Source organism: Brassica oleracea, chromosome C5 (genome assembly GCF_000695525.1).
Source record: "Brassica oleracea var. oleracea cultivar TO1000 chromosome C5, BOL, whole genome shotgun sequence".
NCBI classification, from domain to species: Eukaryota; Viridiplantae; Streptophyta; class Magnoliopsida; order Brassicales; family Brassicaceae; genus Brassica; species Brassica oleracea.
The window spans coordinates 39908784-39928024 of record NC_027752.1 but is presented as its reverse complement, the minus strand read 5'-3'; the positions used below and the strand labels follow the sequence as shown (position 1 = coordinate 39928024).

At 38.3% G+C, this 19241-nt stretch overlaps 3 protein-coding genes across 4 annotated transcripts; 1 reads left to right on the top strand and 2 right to left on the bottom strand.

Moving 5' to 3' along the window:
• The first annotated feature begins 3424 nt into the window (after positions 1 to 3424).
• Positions 3425 to 6346, top strand: LOC106295802 (mitogen-activated protein kinase 19-like). Its single transcript, XM_013731790.1, has 8 exons — positions 3425 to 3717; positions 3811 to 4219; positions 4324 to 4451; positions 4536 to 4595; positions 4748 to 4897; positions 4985 to 5352; positions 5447 to 5548; positions 5634 to 6346. Exons 1-8 carry the CDS (start codon positions 3694 to 3696, stop codon positions 6181 to 6183), a joined length of 1791 nt encoding a protein of 596 aa, XP_013587244.1. The 5' UTR covers positions 3425 to 3693; the 3' UTR covers positions 6184 to 6346.
• A 1736-nt stretch (positions 6347 to 8082) lies between these two features.
• On the bottom strand, positions 8083 to 9586 carry LOC106293089 (protein Jade-1-like). 2 transcript variants are annotated; one of them, XM_013728761.1, is made up of 2 exons: positions 8495 to 9586; positions 8083 to 8402 (listed from the first exon to the last, which is right to left on the bottom strand). In XM_013728761.1, the coding sequence occupies exons 1-2, from the start codon at positions 9482 to 9484 to the stop codon at positions 8367 to 8369; spliced, it is 1026 nt and encodes a 341-aa protein (XP_013584215.1). In that variant the 5' UTR covers positions 9485 to 9586; the 3' UTR covers positions 8083 to 8366. The 2 variants fall into 2 exon arrangements, with proteins under 2 accessions (XP_013584215.1, XP_013584213.1); XM_013728759.1 differs by having other exon boundaries at positions 8083 to 8408; positions 8495 to 9583.
• Positions 9587 to 9828: 242 nt separating this feature from the next.
• On the bottom strand, positions 9829 to 11831 carry LOC106343823 (protein FLX-like 1). The gene is made up of 4 exons (XM_013783149.1): positions 11037 to 11831; positions 10801 to 10964; positions 10574 to 10662; positions 9829 to 10141 (listed from the first exon to the last, which is right to left on the bottom strand). Exons 1-4 carry the CDS (start codon positions 11639 to 11641, stop codon positions 10004 to 10006), a joined length of 996 nt encoding a protein of 331 aa, XP_013638603.1. The 5' UTR covers positions 11642 to 11831; the 3' UTR covers positions 9829 to 10003.
• Positions 11832 to 19241: the final 7410 nt, after the last annotated feature.

The window sequence follows — 19241 nt, the reverse complement described above, 5'->3', positions numbered from 1 at the left end:
TTCCGAGGAAACCCAAAATTTGGGTTTCCTCGGAATTTCCTCGGAATATTCCGAGGGAATTCCGAGGAAACCCTTTTCTTCCTTATAATTTCCTCGGAATATTCCGAGGAAATTCTGAGGAACTAGTGTTTGGGGTTTCAAAATCTCGAATGTTTTTTTATAAACGGATCGATCGATGGATATATGTCCAAAAACGCATCGATCGATCACTAGTTCGTCGGAATTTCCTCGGAATATTCCGACGGATTGATGTTTCCTCGGAATTCCGTCGGTATATTCCGAAGAAATTCCGAGGATTTCATTTTCCGTCGGAATGTCCGTCAGAATACCGATGTTTTCTTGTAGTGACTTCAGGCTTACCCAAAACGTTTCTTTATGTGTTTATGATATATATATATAAACAGTGCCATGTGTATACACGTGAAACGTTAACGATGATTAGGTAAGTTTTACGGCTCTTTTCTCAAAAGAAAACAAAAGAAGTTTTAAGGCTCTATATATACACTTATCAGATACATTCAAGCGTTTATTTGCGAACTAGCTATATTTTCAATACAAATTAGGTAAATGTTATTGATTTTGATATAATGTAGTTTCTAACATTTATGCCACAAAGTATCCGGTTTTGTCCTTTCTCTTTAGAGGTATCAGGTAAGTGTGTGGAAGAAATAACGTGGCCAATAGAATATAAGGTCAAGAACACTTAAAAACTATTCCAAATAAAAGAAAGAGGAGTCATCCACGTAGACATTTATTGATCACATGCATATGTACCGAGTGTTCTATACCATATTCTTAATGTAGTCCTACAACCTCTAAATACTAAACATAACTCAACCACAATCTTTAGATATTAAACCGTCTCTCAATCCCACCCTAACTCCTCAATACAAAACCGGAACCCAAATCAGTAAACCTTAAACCCAAACATAAAACTCTAAACCCAAATAGAATGGAACAAAAGAAATAACATAGTACATATTGATTAAATTATGAAATGTTTATGATTGCATGGAAGAAGTTAATACTGAGCCCAACCATACTCTCTCACTTTTTAAATACTAAACCCTAAACCCAAATCACTAAACCCTAACCCATATATCAAAATCTAAAAAGTACATAATATTATGTAATATTAAATTCTAACCCCAGACACAACTCCTAAATACTAAACACATTTCCAACTTTTAAACACTAAACCCTAAACCATTATCAATAAACCAATGTAAACTACTACATATTCATAATTTTTAAATAGTATAGGAAATCAACTCTATCTCAACCCCTATAATCTAGATATTAAACTTTATCCCAACCCCATCCAACCCCTAAATTCTAAATCGTAAACCCTAATCACTAAACCCTAAACCCAAATACAAACCATAAACTCAAATATAAATCCTAAACCCAAATAGAATATAACAAAATAAATAGCATAGTACATACTGGTGACATTATGGAATGTCTATAATTGTATGAAAGAAGTTAATGATGACTTCAACCATACCCCTCACCTTCTAAAACTAAACCCTAAACCATAATTACTAAACCCTAAACCGTAATAGAATAGAACAAAATAAATAGCATAGTACATACTGGTGATATTATGAAATGTCTATAATTGTATGAAAGAAGTTAATGATGACTCCAACCATACCCCTCACCTTCTAAAACTAAACTCTAAACCGTAATTACTAAACCCTAAACCCAAATATCAAAATATAAAAATGTACACAATATTATGTAATATTAAATTATATTATATAATATTAAACTATACAATATAGATCACAGTACTAATTTTACAGATTCAAAAACAAGTAACGATAGTTAGATATTAAGAAAATTACAAACTATATTTCTAAACAAAATAGAACTCTCTTTATTAATCGTCAAATGAAATGGAACATGATAAAATAGTATAGTAACAAAGGGGTAGAAAACAACAAGACACATCTGGGAAGAAGAATTGGCCGATGTTTACTTCACGTTTCCGCCTCTCCTCTTCCGTCAGACAAGACACCATCGATTTCACAATCAGAGAAACCTTTCCTTCAGTCACCCACCAAGAATGCGAAGACGCTATACTGCTGCAAAAATAAACTCTGGTAATCGTATCCGTCTCATTGCGCTCTCCCAAATATGAGAATCAAACGATTCAACTTCTCGAAAAAGAAGAAAAGTAAAAATTACGGAGATGATGACGGAGCGAATATGGTGGCGACGATGAAACAAATGATGATGATGGATGTGCTGGTTGTACATATAAAGGTGATTGAAGCTATGTGATAGAGATTTATGTGTTCGTCGTATAAAAAAAACCAGAAATTTGAGAGAGAGACAAAGACAGAGAGGAAGATGAAGAAACAGAGAATAAACAATGTGTGGATGTGTGACTTTCCGGTGGACACAAAATATTTTTAAAATATAATGATTATTAATTTATTTTTTTCGGCGGGTTTTGCCGGTTACAATAGAGTGCAATATGGCAATATTACCAGTTACACATGATACAGTGATAAAATAAGGGTTTTAGCTATAAATTGAATTATAATTTTTTTGCTGGTTATACGGCCTAATTTCCCTAGATTCAAAGTACAAAAGTAAGAAACCAACGACAATTTTCATAATTGACCTCACATATAAAAAAATCTGTTATTTTCACAAGTATTCTAATGTTTTTATCATTCATTTTTTTTTCCTTGAGAGAAGGAGAGAGCCAGAGACACCAATGAGACTTGCAATCTTATTTTATTTGATCTTAACGTTCTAGCGGCAACAACCACAGGTCGCTTGCAATGGTCATTATCTTTTGTTTTTTCACACTTAAGTCTTCTCGTTTTATAATATGTAATCGTAATTGCTAGTATTATTATAGTATTTTTTAGACGACTTCTGGCAAACACAAAACATTTGTTTATGTTTTAAGATATTCTATATAAACAGCACCATGTCCATGTGTACACACGTGAAACATTAACGATGATTAGGTAAAACTTACGGCTATACATATTAAAATTTGTTGGATTTATTACGTTTTAATCAAATTTATTGACTGAAACATCATCAATGACAGGGATCAAGCGAACAACTTTTTGGTAAAAAAATAGCTAGAAAGCAATATATTACCAAGAATTAATCAAACTCATAGGGACTAAATTAATCGCACGATAAAAAAGAGAGAGTAAATTTTGATTAATAAATAGTCTGAGGGTTGCAACATAGAAATATTTAAATAGTAAAACGGTCCATGGGGGGTGGTTGCCGGAAGAGATCACCGACAGTGGACCTAACCAAAACTAAACACGGCTCAGAGTTGCAACAAAATTACAAGAATGCCATTGTCTGTTCCGCGTGACCTGTCTCTCGTACGCAAATAAGTACCACGAAAATTGCTATAATTAGAAAACACGGAAACAAAAAATCACAATCTGTTATTATATAAAACCAAACCAAACAAACATCTCTCATCTTCGGCTTTTTTCTATCCTCTCTTCCTCTTCTTCTCCAATCTCTGGATCTTGAGCATCGTTAGGGTTTTGTGTGATTCCAAGAATTGCCATTTTCGAAGGGTTTTTAAGGTTCTGAGATTTGGGTTTTTGAATCTGAGGAAGACGATAAGGTTGTTGAGCTGTATTTTCATCTGGGTCCGTCGAAAGTGCTCACCTTTATACTAATTGGCTGCTAAGAACGATGCAACAAGGTCAGGTGAAGAAGGTTCGGTCTCTCTCTCTCTCTCGCTCACTTTCTTAAAGTATCTTCCTTTCGCTGAGTTCGAGTTGTGTTTTCTTGGATTCTTGATCCATACAGAACATGAAAGAGGTGGACTTTTTCACCGAGTACGGCGACGCGAACCGTTACCAGATCCTCGAAGTGATCGGGAAAGGAAGCTACGGAGTTGTCTGCGCGGCCATCGACACCCACACGGGAGAGAGAGTCGCGATAAAGAAGATCAACGACGTCTTCGAACACATCTCCGACGCGCTCCGCATCCTCCGCGAGGTGAAGCTTCTCCGTCTCCTACGTCACCCAGATATAGTCGAGATCAAAAGCATCATGCTTCCGCCTTCCAAGAGAGAGTTCAAAGACATTTACGTCGTGTTTGAGCTCATGGAGTCGGATCTGCACCAAGTCATCAAAGCTAACGATGACTTGACTAAGGAGCATCACCAGTTTTTTCTTTATCAGATGCTTCGTGCCTTGAAGTATATGCATACAGGTGGATGATGTGATTGTCTTAATTCTTTATAAGATTTTTTGCTTTTTTTTTTTTAAGTAAAAACTTGTTGATTTTAACTGGATTATGTTTTTGTGTTCGTGCAGCTAATGTTTATCATCGTGATCTTAAACCGAAGAATATTCTGGCTAATGCTAATTGCAAGTTGAAAGTTTGTGACTTTGGATTAGCGAGAGTGTCGTTTAATGATACGCCCACAACAGTCTTTTGGACGGTCTGCACCTTTCTCTTAATTATATATTCAGTTTTGGTAATCTCTCCAGTGTGTTTGAATTTTTCCTTCTCTGTCTTGTTTCAGGATTATGTTGCTACAAGATGGTACAGGGCTCCTGAGCTTTGTGGCTCATTCTGTTCTAAGGTACTTGTTATCATCTTCTTCTATGTGGTACTCTATAAGTTAAGAGCTGTGGCCAATGCCAGAAGCTAAAAACCTTAACTACCACTTGTGTCAGGCTATGCTCATTGTAGTTGAGTGGTTTCTTTTGCTAAATAGTTTTGTATGTTTTGCAGTATACACCAGCTATTGACGTATGGAGCATTGGTTGCATCTTTGCGGAGGTGTTATTAGGGAAGCCTTTGTTTCCTGGGAAAAGTGTTGTTCATCAGTTAGAGTTGATTACCGATCTTCTTGGGACACCAAAGTCTGAGACCATTGCAGGAGTATGTTCCTTTTTGACTTCCACATTACCAAGTTTTGCTGGGAGAATGCATGTAGAAGTAGTACTAATGATATAATCTCTGATGCAGGTTCGAAACGAAAAGGCTAGAAAATACTTGGGAGAAATGAGGAAGAAGAGTCTTGTCCCTTTCTCTCAAAAGTTTCCTAATGCAGATCCATTAGCGTTGCGGCTATTGCAAAGACTGTTGGCTTTTGATCCAAAGGATAGGCCCACTGCTACAGAGGCGCTGGCTGATCCTTACTTTAAGGGTCTAGCAAAGGTTGAGAGAGAGCCTTCTTGTCAGCCAATCTCGAAGATGGAGTTTGAGTTTGAAAGAAGAAGGTTGACAAAGGATGACATTAGAGAGCTAATATACAGGGAGATACTAGAATACCATCCTCAGCTGCTTAAGGATTATATGAACGGTTCTGAAGGCTCAAGTTTCTTATATCCTAGGTTCTTACTTCCTCTTTATAAAACCATTGTCTCTACCTTTCAAACTCTCTTGTTATTCACCTTCGCTGACCGATTGGTTTTTGGATATTTGCAGCGCCATCGGTCATCTGAGGAAACAGTTTGCTTACTTGGAAGAAAATAGCGGTAAAGGTGGACCAATCATACCTCCAGAGAGAAAGCATGCTTCACTTCCACGGTATGCCATTCAGAATATACATCTCTCTTTTTTATTTAGTATGGCGCTTGTTATTTAATCTCTGCATCTTCATTCATCTCTGTAGATCTACAGTTCACCCTGGTGTAGTGACGACCTCCAATGCTCAACCTCCAGAGTCTCGACGACATGTCTCTTTTGATCCTTCAAGAAATGTAGTTCCGTCCACTTCAACTAAACCTTTAGGACCTCCTCCAAGGATACCTTCAGGCAGACCAGGCCGTGCAGTGGAATCATCATCTCTAACTTATGAGAATAACAGGAACCTCAAAGACTCGTCGTCGTATGATGCAAGGACATCAACTTATTACAGAACCACTCCACAACAGACCGTATCTCCTAACTGTTTCTTTAATCCCAACACCACCATGAACCAAGAGAAGCGCCTTGGTACAGAAGCTGCGTCTCAAGCAAAACCGCAGTTTGTTCCCACCCAATGCAACTCTGCAAAGCCAGCTGAGCTGAACCCAAACCCTTATGTGCAACAAACACAGCATAAGGTGGGTATTGATGCTAAGCTGTTGCATGCACAATCCCAGTATGGTCCTGCTGGAGCCGCTGCGGTTGCGGTAGCAGCGCACCGGAGCGTAGGCACGGTTGGGTACGGCATGTCTTAAAGAATTATTTAGCAGATTTGTTGGTGTCAGGTTATTTGATTGCTCAGAAACTCTCCCCCAATGTTTAGTCATTGTATAATGTAAAGTATTATTCAGATCAAGCCCTGACTTGAACACATTTGAGAGATTGTGTAATAATAAAAAAAGTTTCAGTTTTTAACCCCACCAAATGTCTCTCGGTGCCAAATGTGCGCTTGTGTCTTTTTCTCATGTGACATAGTAATGGCCAAACAATTTAGCATGACCTCAAATTGTTGTTGGTTTCTACATTCTCTCAAGTCCGGAAACGATTGTCTATCGCACAACATAATTAGTAAACTTATTATAACTCAAAGGTTGATCTTATGGTTATGATGCTTTGATATAAGGATCTTATGACTTACCTAAAATTAGTTGTAGTCTTCGAGGCCATTACTATGTAGTCTATGTTACATGTGAATGTTCATTCTTGACCTCAATCCAGCTGTAACCTGGTTCTTCTTCGCATTCCGTTGTTTCATCATGTCCCTAACGTCCAAAACTTGCTCGTATTTCCCAGCATCTACATATACATTAGACATCAATACATAACCTCAGCAATGCTCTGGCTTGAGCTCATGTACTACTTTCAGATTCTAGTATTTGAAATTGAGCTTTATATACAGCATAAAATCTACTTGGACAATGGTTAGAGAATATGGAAGATAACGTTAATGGGCTTAATACAATTAATAGGAAGGGAGGCCTTGTGATAAATAGGCCCATTTAAGGTTTAAAAGACAACAGTTAACAACTTAAAAGTCCCACATCGCTTGAGTGAAGAAAAGAAGCCAAGTTTATATAGCGATGGAGTCACGAAGATGATTGTCCCTTCGGGGACATCCGATAAAATTGGAACGATACAGAGAAGATTAGCATGGCCCCTGCGCAAGGATGACACGCACAAATCGAGAAATGGTCCAAATTTTTTTTTTCCCCAAAATTTTCAAAATCGATTTCATCTTCTTCATCTGTTCTTCTGTGTTTTGAGTTTTAGGGTCTCCTGCGTTATGTTTTTCTGGGTTTTCGTTTCTTAGGGTTCTTGAAAGTTCTCGGGAACCGTAAATGAAGTTTAGGAAACAAATCTGCGTGGAAGAGAAAGTTTCCAGCTTTTTGAAAATTTTCTAGATCGGTTTCTTCTGGGTTCGATTGCTTCCGTTTTCTGAATCAGAACTGACGTTTTGGATGCAAATCTGCGCGAAAAATAATCACTACACTTTATTGAAACCCTGTTATACTAGGGTTCTGAAGAACATGAACTTTGATTTTAGCTAAGACAATCAGATTAGTTCGTTGTTGCAGCTCCGGTGGTCGGACAAAATTGTTTTTTTCCTGTTTGTATTGTTTAGAGACGGCGGCACAAACGCATCACCGGTACGAGATTCCGGTTAGGTTATCAGGTTTTGGGTAAACCAACGGAATTAATTTTTGACATTAGCGTTTAGTTGCTCAGAGGATTTATTGTAGCCATCGAGTAAGAAGAATTTGAATGAAGAGGTCTTTTGCTAGTTTTAATTTGGTTAACATGTTCTCAGAGAAACAATCTTTGAGTTGTGAGGCACTTGCTTGCCAAGATCTTACGTCTAGTGCAATCTGCTAAACTTGACTAGGACACCAAAGTCACTGAACTTCCTGATCTATCAGTCTAAATGACAAGAACCAATAGAGATATATCTCCATATTTATCATCCGAGTATAGAGGCTTTACCAAATTATCACACTAATAAAATTGATAGATTTACATCCCTAAATGCCTTAACCATACTTTGATATATTTTTCAATATACTAATAAGGATGTATGTCATTAGAAGTGTTTCGAAGTACAAGCACAATGATTTTGTTTAGCTGAGTGAAGAGCAGAACATGACCAAACATCCTGATCCATCTTCCAAAAGAAAATGTTATTATGACATAAACGAGAAAAGATACAACGAGGTATAAATAGATTGACCAAGTTTTAGCCTTGTGCAGCTTAAAACAAGCCAACACAGAACATGACATAGACTCCAGAAAAAGAAAAAAACACAAACTTGACAAGAATGGAGAACCAGCTAGTCACCGATCAGATAACTATGAAATAAGAAAGAAAAAATTTTATAAAACAATCAAAACATCAAATGAGGCTTCTCAGAGTTGGCCTTCCAGTATTCTGCTACTTGTTATCTTAATCTCTGGCAACAATCTTGTACTTTCCACTCTCCTGTTGCTGACAAACAAAAACAATCATCAAAACTAAGCCCTACACTCAAATACACAACTCAACAGAACAGATAAGTATGATGCAAATCTTACCCTTTCCCAAAGTTTAGTATGCTCACTGCAGAAACCAACAACAATACCACCACTCCTCTTGCCTTCACGGTACTCAATGCAAAGATCTTCCTTCAACCCACAAGTAACATGAAAAGCCAGCTCACACTTCATCTCCGAACACTCGATAACACACCCGCGTCTAACCTTGCACAAATAACACCTCTCTTTCCACCTCTTACTCGGAATCTCGCTGCAACAAATCCCTTCCCTTCCTTCAGGATCCTCAAAGTAGACCTCCGGCACGAACAGCGAGCAAGTGATGTGAGCCCAACGACCATCCTTAGTGGGCTTCATGGCTCCACCTTTGGTCGTACACAAGCAGCAAGAGAAAGGCTTCTCTCTCTTCTTCAATGACGTTGACTCAGTACATAGACTGCAAAACCAATCACCTTCTGGTATGGCTTTAACCAGAGGGCTACCATAACACGAAGCGTGGACCATTAAGTCGCAACCGTCGCAGAAGACGATTGGATTTGAGGGATCGCCATCTGTGCTTTGACATACAGCACACATGATACCATCTTCGTCTTCAGGTATCGAATCGGAGAGATCTAAAGCTTTTTCTTCCCCTAGAGGATCAATATTCTCTTTATCATCCTCTTCTTGTGGATTCGATTCAACCAATGGAGGTGGATGCTTCTTCTTCTCCTTCTCGATTCCGCCCTCGTCTACACAAGGCGTATACTCAACATTCAGATCGAAAGGTGAAAAGGGAGTACCGGTGAGCAGATCTGGATCGAACGCCCAGATCCTCTTCTTCGCCGGGAGACAACGGTAAGCGGGGGCGGAGTTCTCGCAGTCTTCATCGTAATCAACACGAGAATGCTTCCTCTTCTTCCCCGGCAACTGCGACGGCTTCACCTCAGGTTGGCTCGGTAGCTTCTGCTGCTGCTGGTGCGCAAGCTCGAGATCTCGCTGCATCAATCTCAATCGTTTGAGAGGAGGTAAGTTCTGATACTGAGCATCCATTGCTTTCTTCTTCTACTTCAGATCTCTAATGAAGGATTGGGGATTGTGTGAACAGTCTGGTAGATCGCAGAGATATTAAAAAGGGAGATCGAAATCATTACTTTGCCGCCTGTATTGTTTTGGTTATGGCTTTTTAATGAAACGTGAGTGGGAAACAAATACCCGCCACTTTTCTGAAACTTTTGTTCCCTTTGAAATTATTTTTCTCATAAAACCGAAATTAAAATTTAGAAATTTACCCGCCAATTTATGTTTATAAGCCTAATGCATGGACTTGGGGAGGTGGTTTCAAGTGGGCTTAAATTAGGCCCTTTTCAGATACTAATGGGCTTGTTTAAGAAAAGTACTGTAGGCTTTCATTCCTTTTTTTCATAATAAAAAAACTTTAATACATTGGTTTGTTCTGAATTTTGCTTATACGCCCAAAAATAACACAGCAAAGTTTACAAGAGAAGGGAGGCTTGCTTTGTTTTTAAAATTTACGAGTTGGTGTCGGGGAAATAGACGACTTTGACATTTTCATCCCTGTCCTTGTCCTTGTTGTGGATAATACTGTTGTTGCTGCTGCAGCTGCGGATCATAGCCACCCGCCCAGGCAGTGGGTGCTGCTCCATATGGAGGAGGATAATAGCCTTCAACGCCTCCCTGTGCTTGTGCCTGAACCATCATTATGAGCACATTACTTTAAATATGTGTGTATAATATGTATGCACCTAAAACTACAAGAAGATGAGATATGTGAGAATAGTGGTCGTTCAGATAGATATTCTGTCACACGTTTCATGGACCACATCTCCATTGATGAGTGACTCCAGATTTTTCTAAAATGTACATTGAGCTACTTCTGGTTAGCTCAGATTGACTTGCTTGAACCTTAGGCTCTACTATTGGCTAATGTACCTTGGTTCTTATCCAAGGATTCAAAGTTCAAACAAATGTATTAAACTGCTTAAACAGAACTATGGTAAATTCAGTCATACTATCTTTCAAAATTACTATACCCTCCCACGCAATGCTCTCTCTCTCTCTTGGTCAAAAACTAAACAAGAGATTCCCACAAGAAATGTATAAAAAAAAAATGTAACTTACAGGATTCATGGCATAGTTGGGTTGATAAGGATTCACAGCATACCCAGCAGGATCATGGTTTCCATACCCACCACCATAACCAACTCCACCTGATAAAAAAACAACATTTTTGCATTAACACTAACGCATTCAACTGTAGATTGCTAGTAGTTACTCTTCCTTCCAACTTGTGAAATCAACTAACATTGTCATATGATTTTATTCATAGTTAATCAAGTTTACCATACCAGGATTCCCAACAGGACCAGTAGCATGAGCTCTACTCTCCGAGTTAGCAATCTCAGCTCGAAGCTTCTCGAGTTCCCGGGCCATCGCAACTAGTTTCTGCTCCATAACTTTCCCGTGCTCGTAATTCTCCGCATACCCTTTCTTCTCATAATCAATCGCCGCTCTACAAAACAACAGAAACCACATTAACTCAAAACACGAACAAAGGCAAAATCTTAAAAGAACAAGTTCAAACCTTGCGCGTTGCAGCTCTTGCTTAGTGTTCTCAATCTCCGCAGTCAACGTCGGTATCTGCTGCAACTCCGCCGTGAGCCTCACCAAATCTTGAGTCATCAAATGAACCTGACTCGTAAGCTCCTGCCTGCTCGAAGTAAGCTCCTTGATATCAGCCCTAACCTTCTGAACATCAGCGCGCAACGCCTCGACCTGATGCAGCTCCACTTCGCACCGCCTAGACTTATCGTACATCTCCCTCATCATTATATCTTCCTCGGCTCTCAACGAATCAATATAATGCATCATCCTCTGCAGCTCGTGCTGCGCTACTTCCAGCTCCTGCTTAAGCGCGACGTGCGTCGCGGCGAGCCTCTGGTTATCGGCGAGTAAGCCCTGCACGTCTTGGTTTTGAGATGCGATTCGGTCTTCGATGATTGAGTGGTGGTGTTGAGGATGATGGTTTCTGAATTGGGGGAGTTCCCTGTTGTCGTCTATGGGGCGAGGGGGATGAGGATGAGGATGAGGATGAGGATGAGGTGCGTGTCCTCCTAAGCCTCTGACGAAAGCCGGTTGGTTGATCGGAGGTTGTAAGCCGCCGTACGATCCGCGATTTCTTCCGGACATTGCTGATCTCGCGAAAGGAGAGTCGAAATCACGCGCTGGCCCTTAGCGAATAAACGGAAGCTTTATCTCGTCGGAGGAAATAAATTAGGGTTCCGGAGAAGTGTTGGGAACTCCGATTGCTCAGATTCTAGTTCGCCGGAAGTGTGGGATCGAACGAAGGTCGCTTAACAAAATAGTCATGTTTCGTTTTTACAGCTATTTCCTGATTATATCGCCGTATTTTCCTTTTTCACCCCCTTACTTCGGAAGGCTTTCAAATTGATCCTTTTATCTTTTAATTCGTGGTACTATAGGTCCATAAAAATCTTTGAACAAACTTTGTCTGGCTCGTCGGGATCTTATTAAAACTTTGCATCCCTGGTTCCCTGGTCTGTAATATATGTATATAAGATAAAATAAACCATTTAGTTTATACGTGATGTTGACCCACACTTTAAAAACGAGGAATTATTTGATGTTCAATTTATTAATCTTTAGGGGAGACCGGGTCATTTCACAGAAATGGAAAGATGAACCCTTCTTATAGAAAGCCCTATAAAGTTAAGGGAAGTGAATGAATTCTTGGAAAAATAGGGTACGTTTTTGTTTACTTGTATTTAGGTACTAGGTTAAGATCCGCGTCTTGCGCGGAATCAACATTATATATAAAAATTATTTATGTATTAAATATTTTTACATATTATGAAATAATAAATATATATTAAATAATTAAAAGTCAGTAACTATTAAATATATAATTAAATTGGTGCGAACATATAAATCAATTTTGTTGATCTAAAAAATATATTTTTTTTATATTTAATAGGATATGTTATTAAATTTAAATGATATTAACATAGATAATATATTTTAGTATATTTTTAATATTAATGTTTATTAATGATGATTTCTATTCATATAGTTTTTTTGACCATTTGTATCTTTTATAGAAAAAAAATAAATTACTGATAACAAAATTTTCATTGTCAGATTAATAGTTTTAATAATTTATAATTTTTTAAAAAAATTTAGTTGTCAATGATTGTTCAAAACTTTTATCAAAAAAATTGTTCAAAGTAAATTTTGAAACTAAAATATTATATTTTATATGGTGTATAATTTAATTTAAAAAGATATATATATATATATATATATTAATCTTAATAATTAATTAAATTAGACTTTTTACTTATATAATTTTTGTAATCATTTGTATTTTGTGATAATAAAAATTTTAAACCATGGATAATAAAATTTGAATGTGAGACTTTTAACAGTTTTAGTAATTTATAGCCGTTTGTAAAAATTCAAAATATAAGATATACATAAAAATCTAAATTTTTATTATATGGTTATTGTGGTTGTTTAATTTATTTAATAGTTTAAAATTAAATAAATATGATAGAAGATACACTATTTTTTATCAAATTTTTATTATTCAAAATTATTAATTGTCATATATACTTTAGCCACATTAGGCAATTCCGTAAATTTTATTTAAAGAAATAATAAGGTACATTAATGATGAATTTATTGTTAGTTTAATAAAAAACTTATTATATAATTAGATGGACCAACATATTTATCTAATGATTCTAAGAATCATTTTAGTGATAACATGTGACTACAAAAAGAAGTTATAATGCTTCTCAAATAATATATAGGGGATATGATCGTTTGGTTATCTAGTTCAGTCCCGATTTTTTGATGTGTGTTTTTATTTTACAGAAACTCAGACAATATATCACGTAGCCGATATAAAATAATTATACACATTCAAATAGATTTGTTAGCATACAGTTTTTGTATTAGTTTACCATGTATGTAATATGGATACTCACTCTAACCACATGTATGTGTTATAAATCAATTGATAGATGTCCATAACCGGTCCGATCCATAAACCGGTCCATCCGCAGGAGAAAGAGAGGAGAGAGAGTCGGCCTATTGAGGAGAGAGAGAGCCGGCTACATACATGTTTTCCTTTTTCTTGTATGATTAGGAATTTCCTTTCTTTGTAATCTTTCCATATTATGTATTAGTAGTTTTTCCTAAATCCTAGTTGGTTTAGGTTTTGGATATTTTCCTTTTTACTTATCTTGTAATCCCCTATATAAAGGGAACAATTATTCATTAATAATATATAGAAACATTCGGCTCTAAATCTATTGTTTCACAACATGTTATCAGCACGAGAGTCCCTAAACACCCTGAGCCTAAAAACCTAATCGAAAAAACTCCTAAACCATAAACCAAGCCGGCGACCTTGAACCCTAACCCGACGAACCCTAATCTATTCTTGCAAGCATTCCAGCTCGTATTCATCCGATCAGCCTCAGCTCCATCCGTTCTCAGCTTACATCCCCGATCAGCCAGCTCGCAACCCGATAGGAAGCAGCCTGCTCGCGTTCCCGATCAGACGTGTCCCGCCTCAGCACGCGACCGTCCAGCTCGAGATTCTCTTGGTGGTCCGGTTCTACAATCTGCAAACAAAAGGTAACCCTAATTCTAAGAACATGAGAATTGAACTTGGATTGTTTGTAAAGATTGAAACCTTAAAAACTAATCTCTAAGATAAAACCCTAGGATAATAGATCAAACCCTAAAAGAGTAAATCGGAGCTCGAATAAGTCTGATCCCCTAAACCCTAAATCGAGATTGATCCATTGATCAATTAAAATCATAATCTTAAAGGTTTTGAATCTCAAATCAAATCCCTTTGATCGAAGATCAAAGTTTCGAAATCCCTAAAACCCTAAATTGGAAAATCGGTTTTAATTTTTATTTGAAACTTAATTGTTTGCTTGATCACCTAGAAATATTGATTAGGATTATTTAAACTTGAATATGAATTGCTTGACTTGGTTTAAAACCCTAATGACCTAGTTTTATCACTTTGAAATCGAATCAGACTGTGGCCGTGTGGCCTTAATACATTCTAGGTTAATTATTCTAGATTATCATCTGTGGCTGTGCGGCCTTGTTGCATCCATATCTGAACCTGATCACTACTGATTGATTGTAATTGAACTTAGATCTAATTCTAGAGATGATATTGAATTGAACTAAATAGCCATGTGGCTTGTTCCATTACTTGGCGGATTGATTTGTTTGTTTTGATTGAATCATGAACTGATAGAAATCAACCGCCTTAGGATTGCAATTACATGTAAAACTATATGCATTAAACCTAAATTGAATCTTGGCTGTGTGGCTTCTACTTGGCCGTGTGGCTTCTTCTTGGCCGTAAGGCATATACTTTGGCCATTAGGCTTTACTTGAATGTTTTAAAACTAAAACTCTTATTTCTAAAAAAAAGACCTATATTATCTATGATTTCAGATGTCGAAAATCAGTAACTTAGATTTTGCTGCCCTAAATGTCTCTGGAGACAATCACCTTCAGTGAGCGCTTGATACCAAGATCATATTGAAATCCAAAGGTCTCGGTGAATGTATCACCGAGGACAACAACTCAAATGAGAAAGATCGTTACAGAGCCATCTTGATCATTCGTCAAGATCTAGCTGAGAGTCTCAAGGATCAATACCTAACCATTGAGAATCCACTAGAGCTTTGGAACGAATTGAAATCAAGATATGATCACTAGAGAACGGTGATCTTTCTTAAGGCTCGGTCTGATTGGAGGGATCTAAGAATCCAAGACTATAAGTCCGTGGACGAGTACAACTCGGCCATGTTTAAGATCGTTTCAAAGTTGAAACTGTGTGGTGAAAGTATTACGAATCAGGATATGCTTGAGAAAACCTTTTCCACTTTCCACACAAGCAATGTGCTGTTACAACAACAGTGCAAAGAGAAAGGTTTTAAGACCTATGCTGATCTTATTTCTTGTCTTTTGCTTGCTGAGCAGAATAATGAGTTATTAATGAGAAACAGTGAGATGAGACCTGTTGGCTCAGCAGCACCACCTGAAGCACACAACACTGAGGACGATAAAGAGTCCCACCATGTCCAAGGAAACCGCTATCATGGCCGTGGTCGAGGAAGTAGATACGGACGTGGCCGTGGCCGTAGTTCCCTTGGCCGCGGACGAGGTAATCAAAATGGACGAGATCAGGGACGTGATCGTGGCTCATTTGGACGAGGCCATGGTCGTGGTTGAGGATCTTCGTTTAAACCTCAACACTCTACCAAATCAATTAAATCAGTGTGCCATAGATGTGGAATGGACAATCATTGGGTTAAGACTTGTAGAACTCCAAAGCATCTTGTTGAGCTTTATCAAGAGAGTTTGAAAGGGAAGAATCCTGAAGCCCATATAGTTTATCAAGACAATGAAAAAGACTTCGATCATGATAAGGACGATCTTATGGGTTATGAAACTTTGGATTGTCTTAAAGACTGAAGTGATTTCGACATTGTAATCTGATTTCTATGTTTTGGTGGTTTTTTTTAAATTATATGTTGTCTTTTATTTTAAACTTGTTTTTAAAAGACCTATATAATAAAAATAAAAGCTTTCCTTATATATATGAAGTCTCTAAGTTGCATCCTTTTGAATCTTGTTTTAGAGATGAACGAGAACAAGGATGTACTCGTTGTGGACATTGACTCAAGCCACACGATTCTTAAAGATAAGAGATACTTCATAAATCTAACTCTTAAAAACGCCAACATCTCAACCATTGCGGGTATTGCTAGCCTCATAGAGGGGCACGGCCAGGTCAATATCATGTTGCCTATGGGTACACATCTTGAGATATCATATGCCTTGTATTCACCGAAATCTAAGAGAAGTTTACTAAGCTTTAAAGACATTCGTATGAATGGATTTCATATTGAAAACAAGGGCGAGGGAAACAAAGAATCTCTTCAAATCTTTGAACTCGTCGATGGCAATAAGAAAGTCTTAGAATGCATACCCGCACTATCTACTGGTCTTTACCACACTAAAGTCAGTATGATCGAAGCTAATGTCACTTTTAATAAAGAGGCAATCGATAACTTCACTTTGTGGCACGACCGGCTGGGTCATCCCGGGTCGTCCATGATGCGTAAACTGGTTATGAACTCGAACGGCCATTCCCTTAAAGAGAAACGAGTCATCCCTAAGCACATATCTTGTGCTGCTTGTTCCCAAGGGAAACTTATTTCTAGGCCATCACCAGTTAAAATCACTAAAGAGACTATAAACTTTCTGGAAAGAATTCAAGGAGACATCTCTGGACCAATTCACCCACCTAGTGGGACATTTCAATATTAAATGGTTCTTATAGATGCGTCCACTAGATGGTCGCATGTCTGCCTCCTGTCGACAAGGAACTTGGCCTTTGCCAGGTTGCTTGCTCAGATAATTCGATCACGAGCACACTTTCCAAATGTTCCATTAAAGACTATACGTCTTGATAATGCTGGTGAGTTCACTTCCCAAGCGTTTAATGACTACTGTATGTCCATGGGGGTAAGTGTGGAACACTCCGTGGCACATGTACATACACAAAACGGCTTGGCCGAGGCATTTATAAAACGCATACAGCTCATAGCTCGGCCATTACTCATGAGGTCGAGACTTCCGGTCTCAGCATGGGGACACGCCGTCCTGCATGTGGCCGAGCTCATTCGCATCAGGCCATCAAGTGAACATAAGTATTCCCCATTACAATTACTTACGGGTCATGAGCCAGACGTATCCCATCTTAGGACATTCGGCTGTGCCGTTTATGTACCAATAACTCCACCACAGAGAACCATGATGGGACCTCAAAGGAGGATGGAGATATATGTTGGATTTGATTCCCCACGATTTTAAAGTATCTTGAGCCAACTACGGGTGATTTGTTTAAGGCCAGATATACGGATTGTCATTTCAATGAATCCGAACTTCAAACATTAGGAGGAGATAGCAGTAAAATGGTAAAAGAAATTTCATGGAATCAAACATCCATTTCTTGGCAAGATCTTCGTACTCAAGAATGTGATCTAGAAGTTCAAAAGATCATTCATTTACAAAATCTAGCTAATCAATTGCCAGATTCCTTTGCTGACCCAAAAAGAGTGACAAAGTCATATATACCAGCTGCTAATGCACCAATAAGAATTGATGTTCAAGAGGGACACAATCAAGTTTCTACAAAGTCTAGCCAACGTGTGAAACGTGGTAGACCAATAGGTTCCAAAGATAAGAACCCTCAGAAAATAAAAAAAGGTGCAACTGAGGTTCATAAGACACCAGACACGGCCGCGACCGATCAAGCCCATGATGTGGCCGTGACCAACCCGGTTTTAGACATGGCCAAACCTGATCCCACTGATGTGGCCAGCACTGATGTGCCAAACAATGATTCTTGGGACGCCAAGATTCATGGTACTGATGGTGCAGATAATAATGAGATCTCAATGGACTATGTCTTGTCTGGAAAACGGTGGAACAGAAAACATGTCGACATGGATGATTTATTTGCATATAAAGTAGCACTTGAACTTATGGATAATGAGGATCAAGAACCCACGTCTATATATGCATGCATGCAAAGATCAGATTGGCTTAAGTGGAAAGAAGCCATAACGTGGAATTAGAATCACTGAGAAAGAGAGGTGTGTTTGGTCCAATAATCCGAACACCTCATGATATTAAACTAGTGGGATACAAATGGGTCTTTGTGAGAAAGAGAAATGAGAAAGGAGAAGTCGTGAGGTATAAAGCCCGACTTGTTGCACAAGGATTCTCCCAGAGACATGGAATAGATTGTGAGGAGACATACTCCCCTGTGGTGGATGCTACGACCTTCAGATTTTTGATAAGTCTGGCCGTGAGAGAGGGTCTGAATTTGCGGTTAATGGATGTTGTAACCGCATACATTTATGGTCCACTGGATAATGACATTTATGTGAAAGTCCCAGAGGGTATAGAATTGAAAAACAAAGAGAGTTCTCGAGACCAACATTGTATTAAGTTGGAAAAATTTCTTTATGGACTGAAAAAATCCGGACGAATGTGGTACAATAGACTCAGTGAGTACCTAGAGAAAGAGGGATATAGAAATGACCTTATCAGTCCATGTATTTTCATAAATAAATTCGAAAATCAAGGGTTCGTGATCATAGCTGTGTATGTTGATGATCTGAACATCCTTGGAACCTCTGATGAGATTTTCCAAACGGTTGAATACCTTAAGAAAGAATTTGAGATGAAAGATCTCGGGAAAACAAAATTCTGTTTGGGATTACAGCTTGAGTACATAAGTGATGGTATCCTTGTGCATCAGAAGGCATACACAGAGAAAGTACTCAAGAGGTTTAACATGGCCGATTGTCATCCATTGACAAGTCATCGTCGTGAGATCACTTGGCCTGGACACTGATCCCTTCCGTCCCAAGGTGGACGATGAGGATGTCCTTGGTCCTGAAATGCCTTACCTCAGTGCCATTGGAGCTTTGATGTATTTGGCAACTCATACACGGCCTGATATAGCCTTTGCCGGCCTGATATAGCCTTTGCCGTGAATCTCCTGTCCAGGTTCAGCTCCAGTCCGACCCTTAGGCACTGGAACGGGATCAAACATATTCTTCGTTACCTACAAGGAACGAAAGACTTGGGTCTGTTTTATACTAACCATAATAAGGATGGTTTAGTTGGCTTTGCTGATGCTGAATATCTA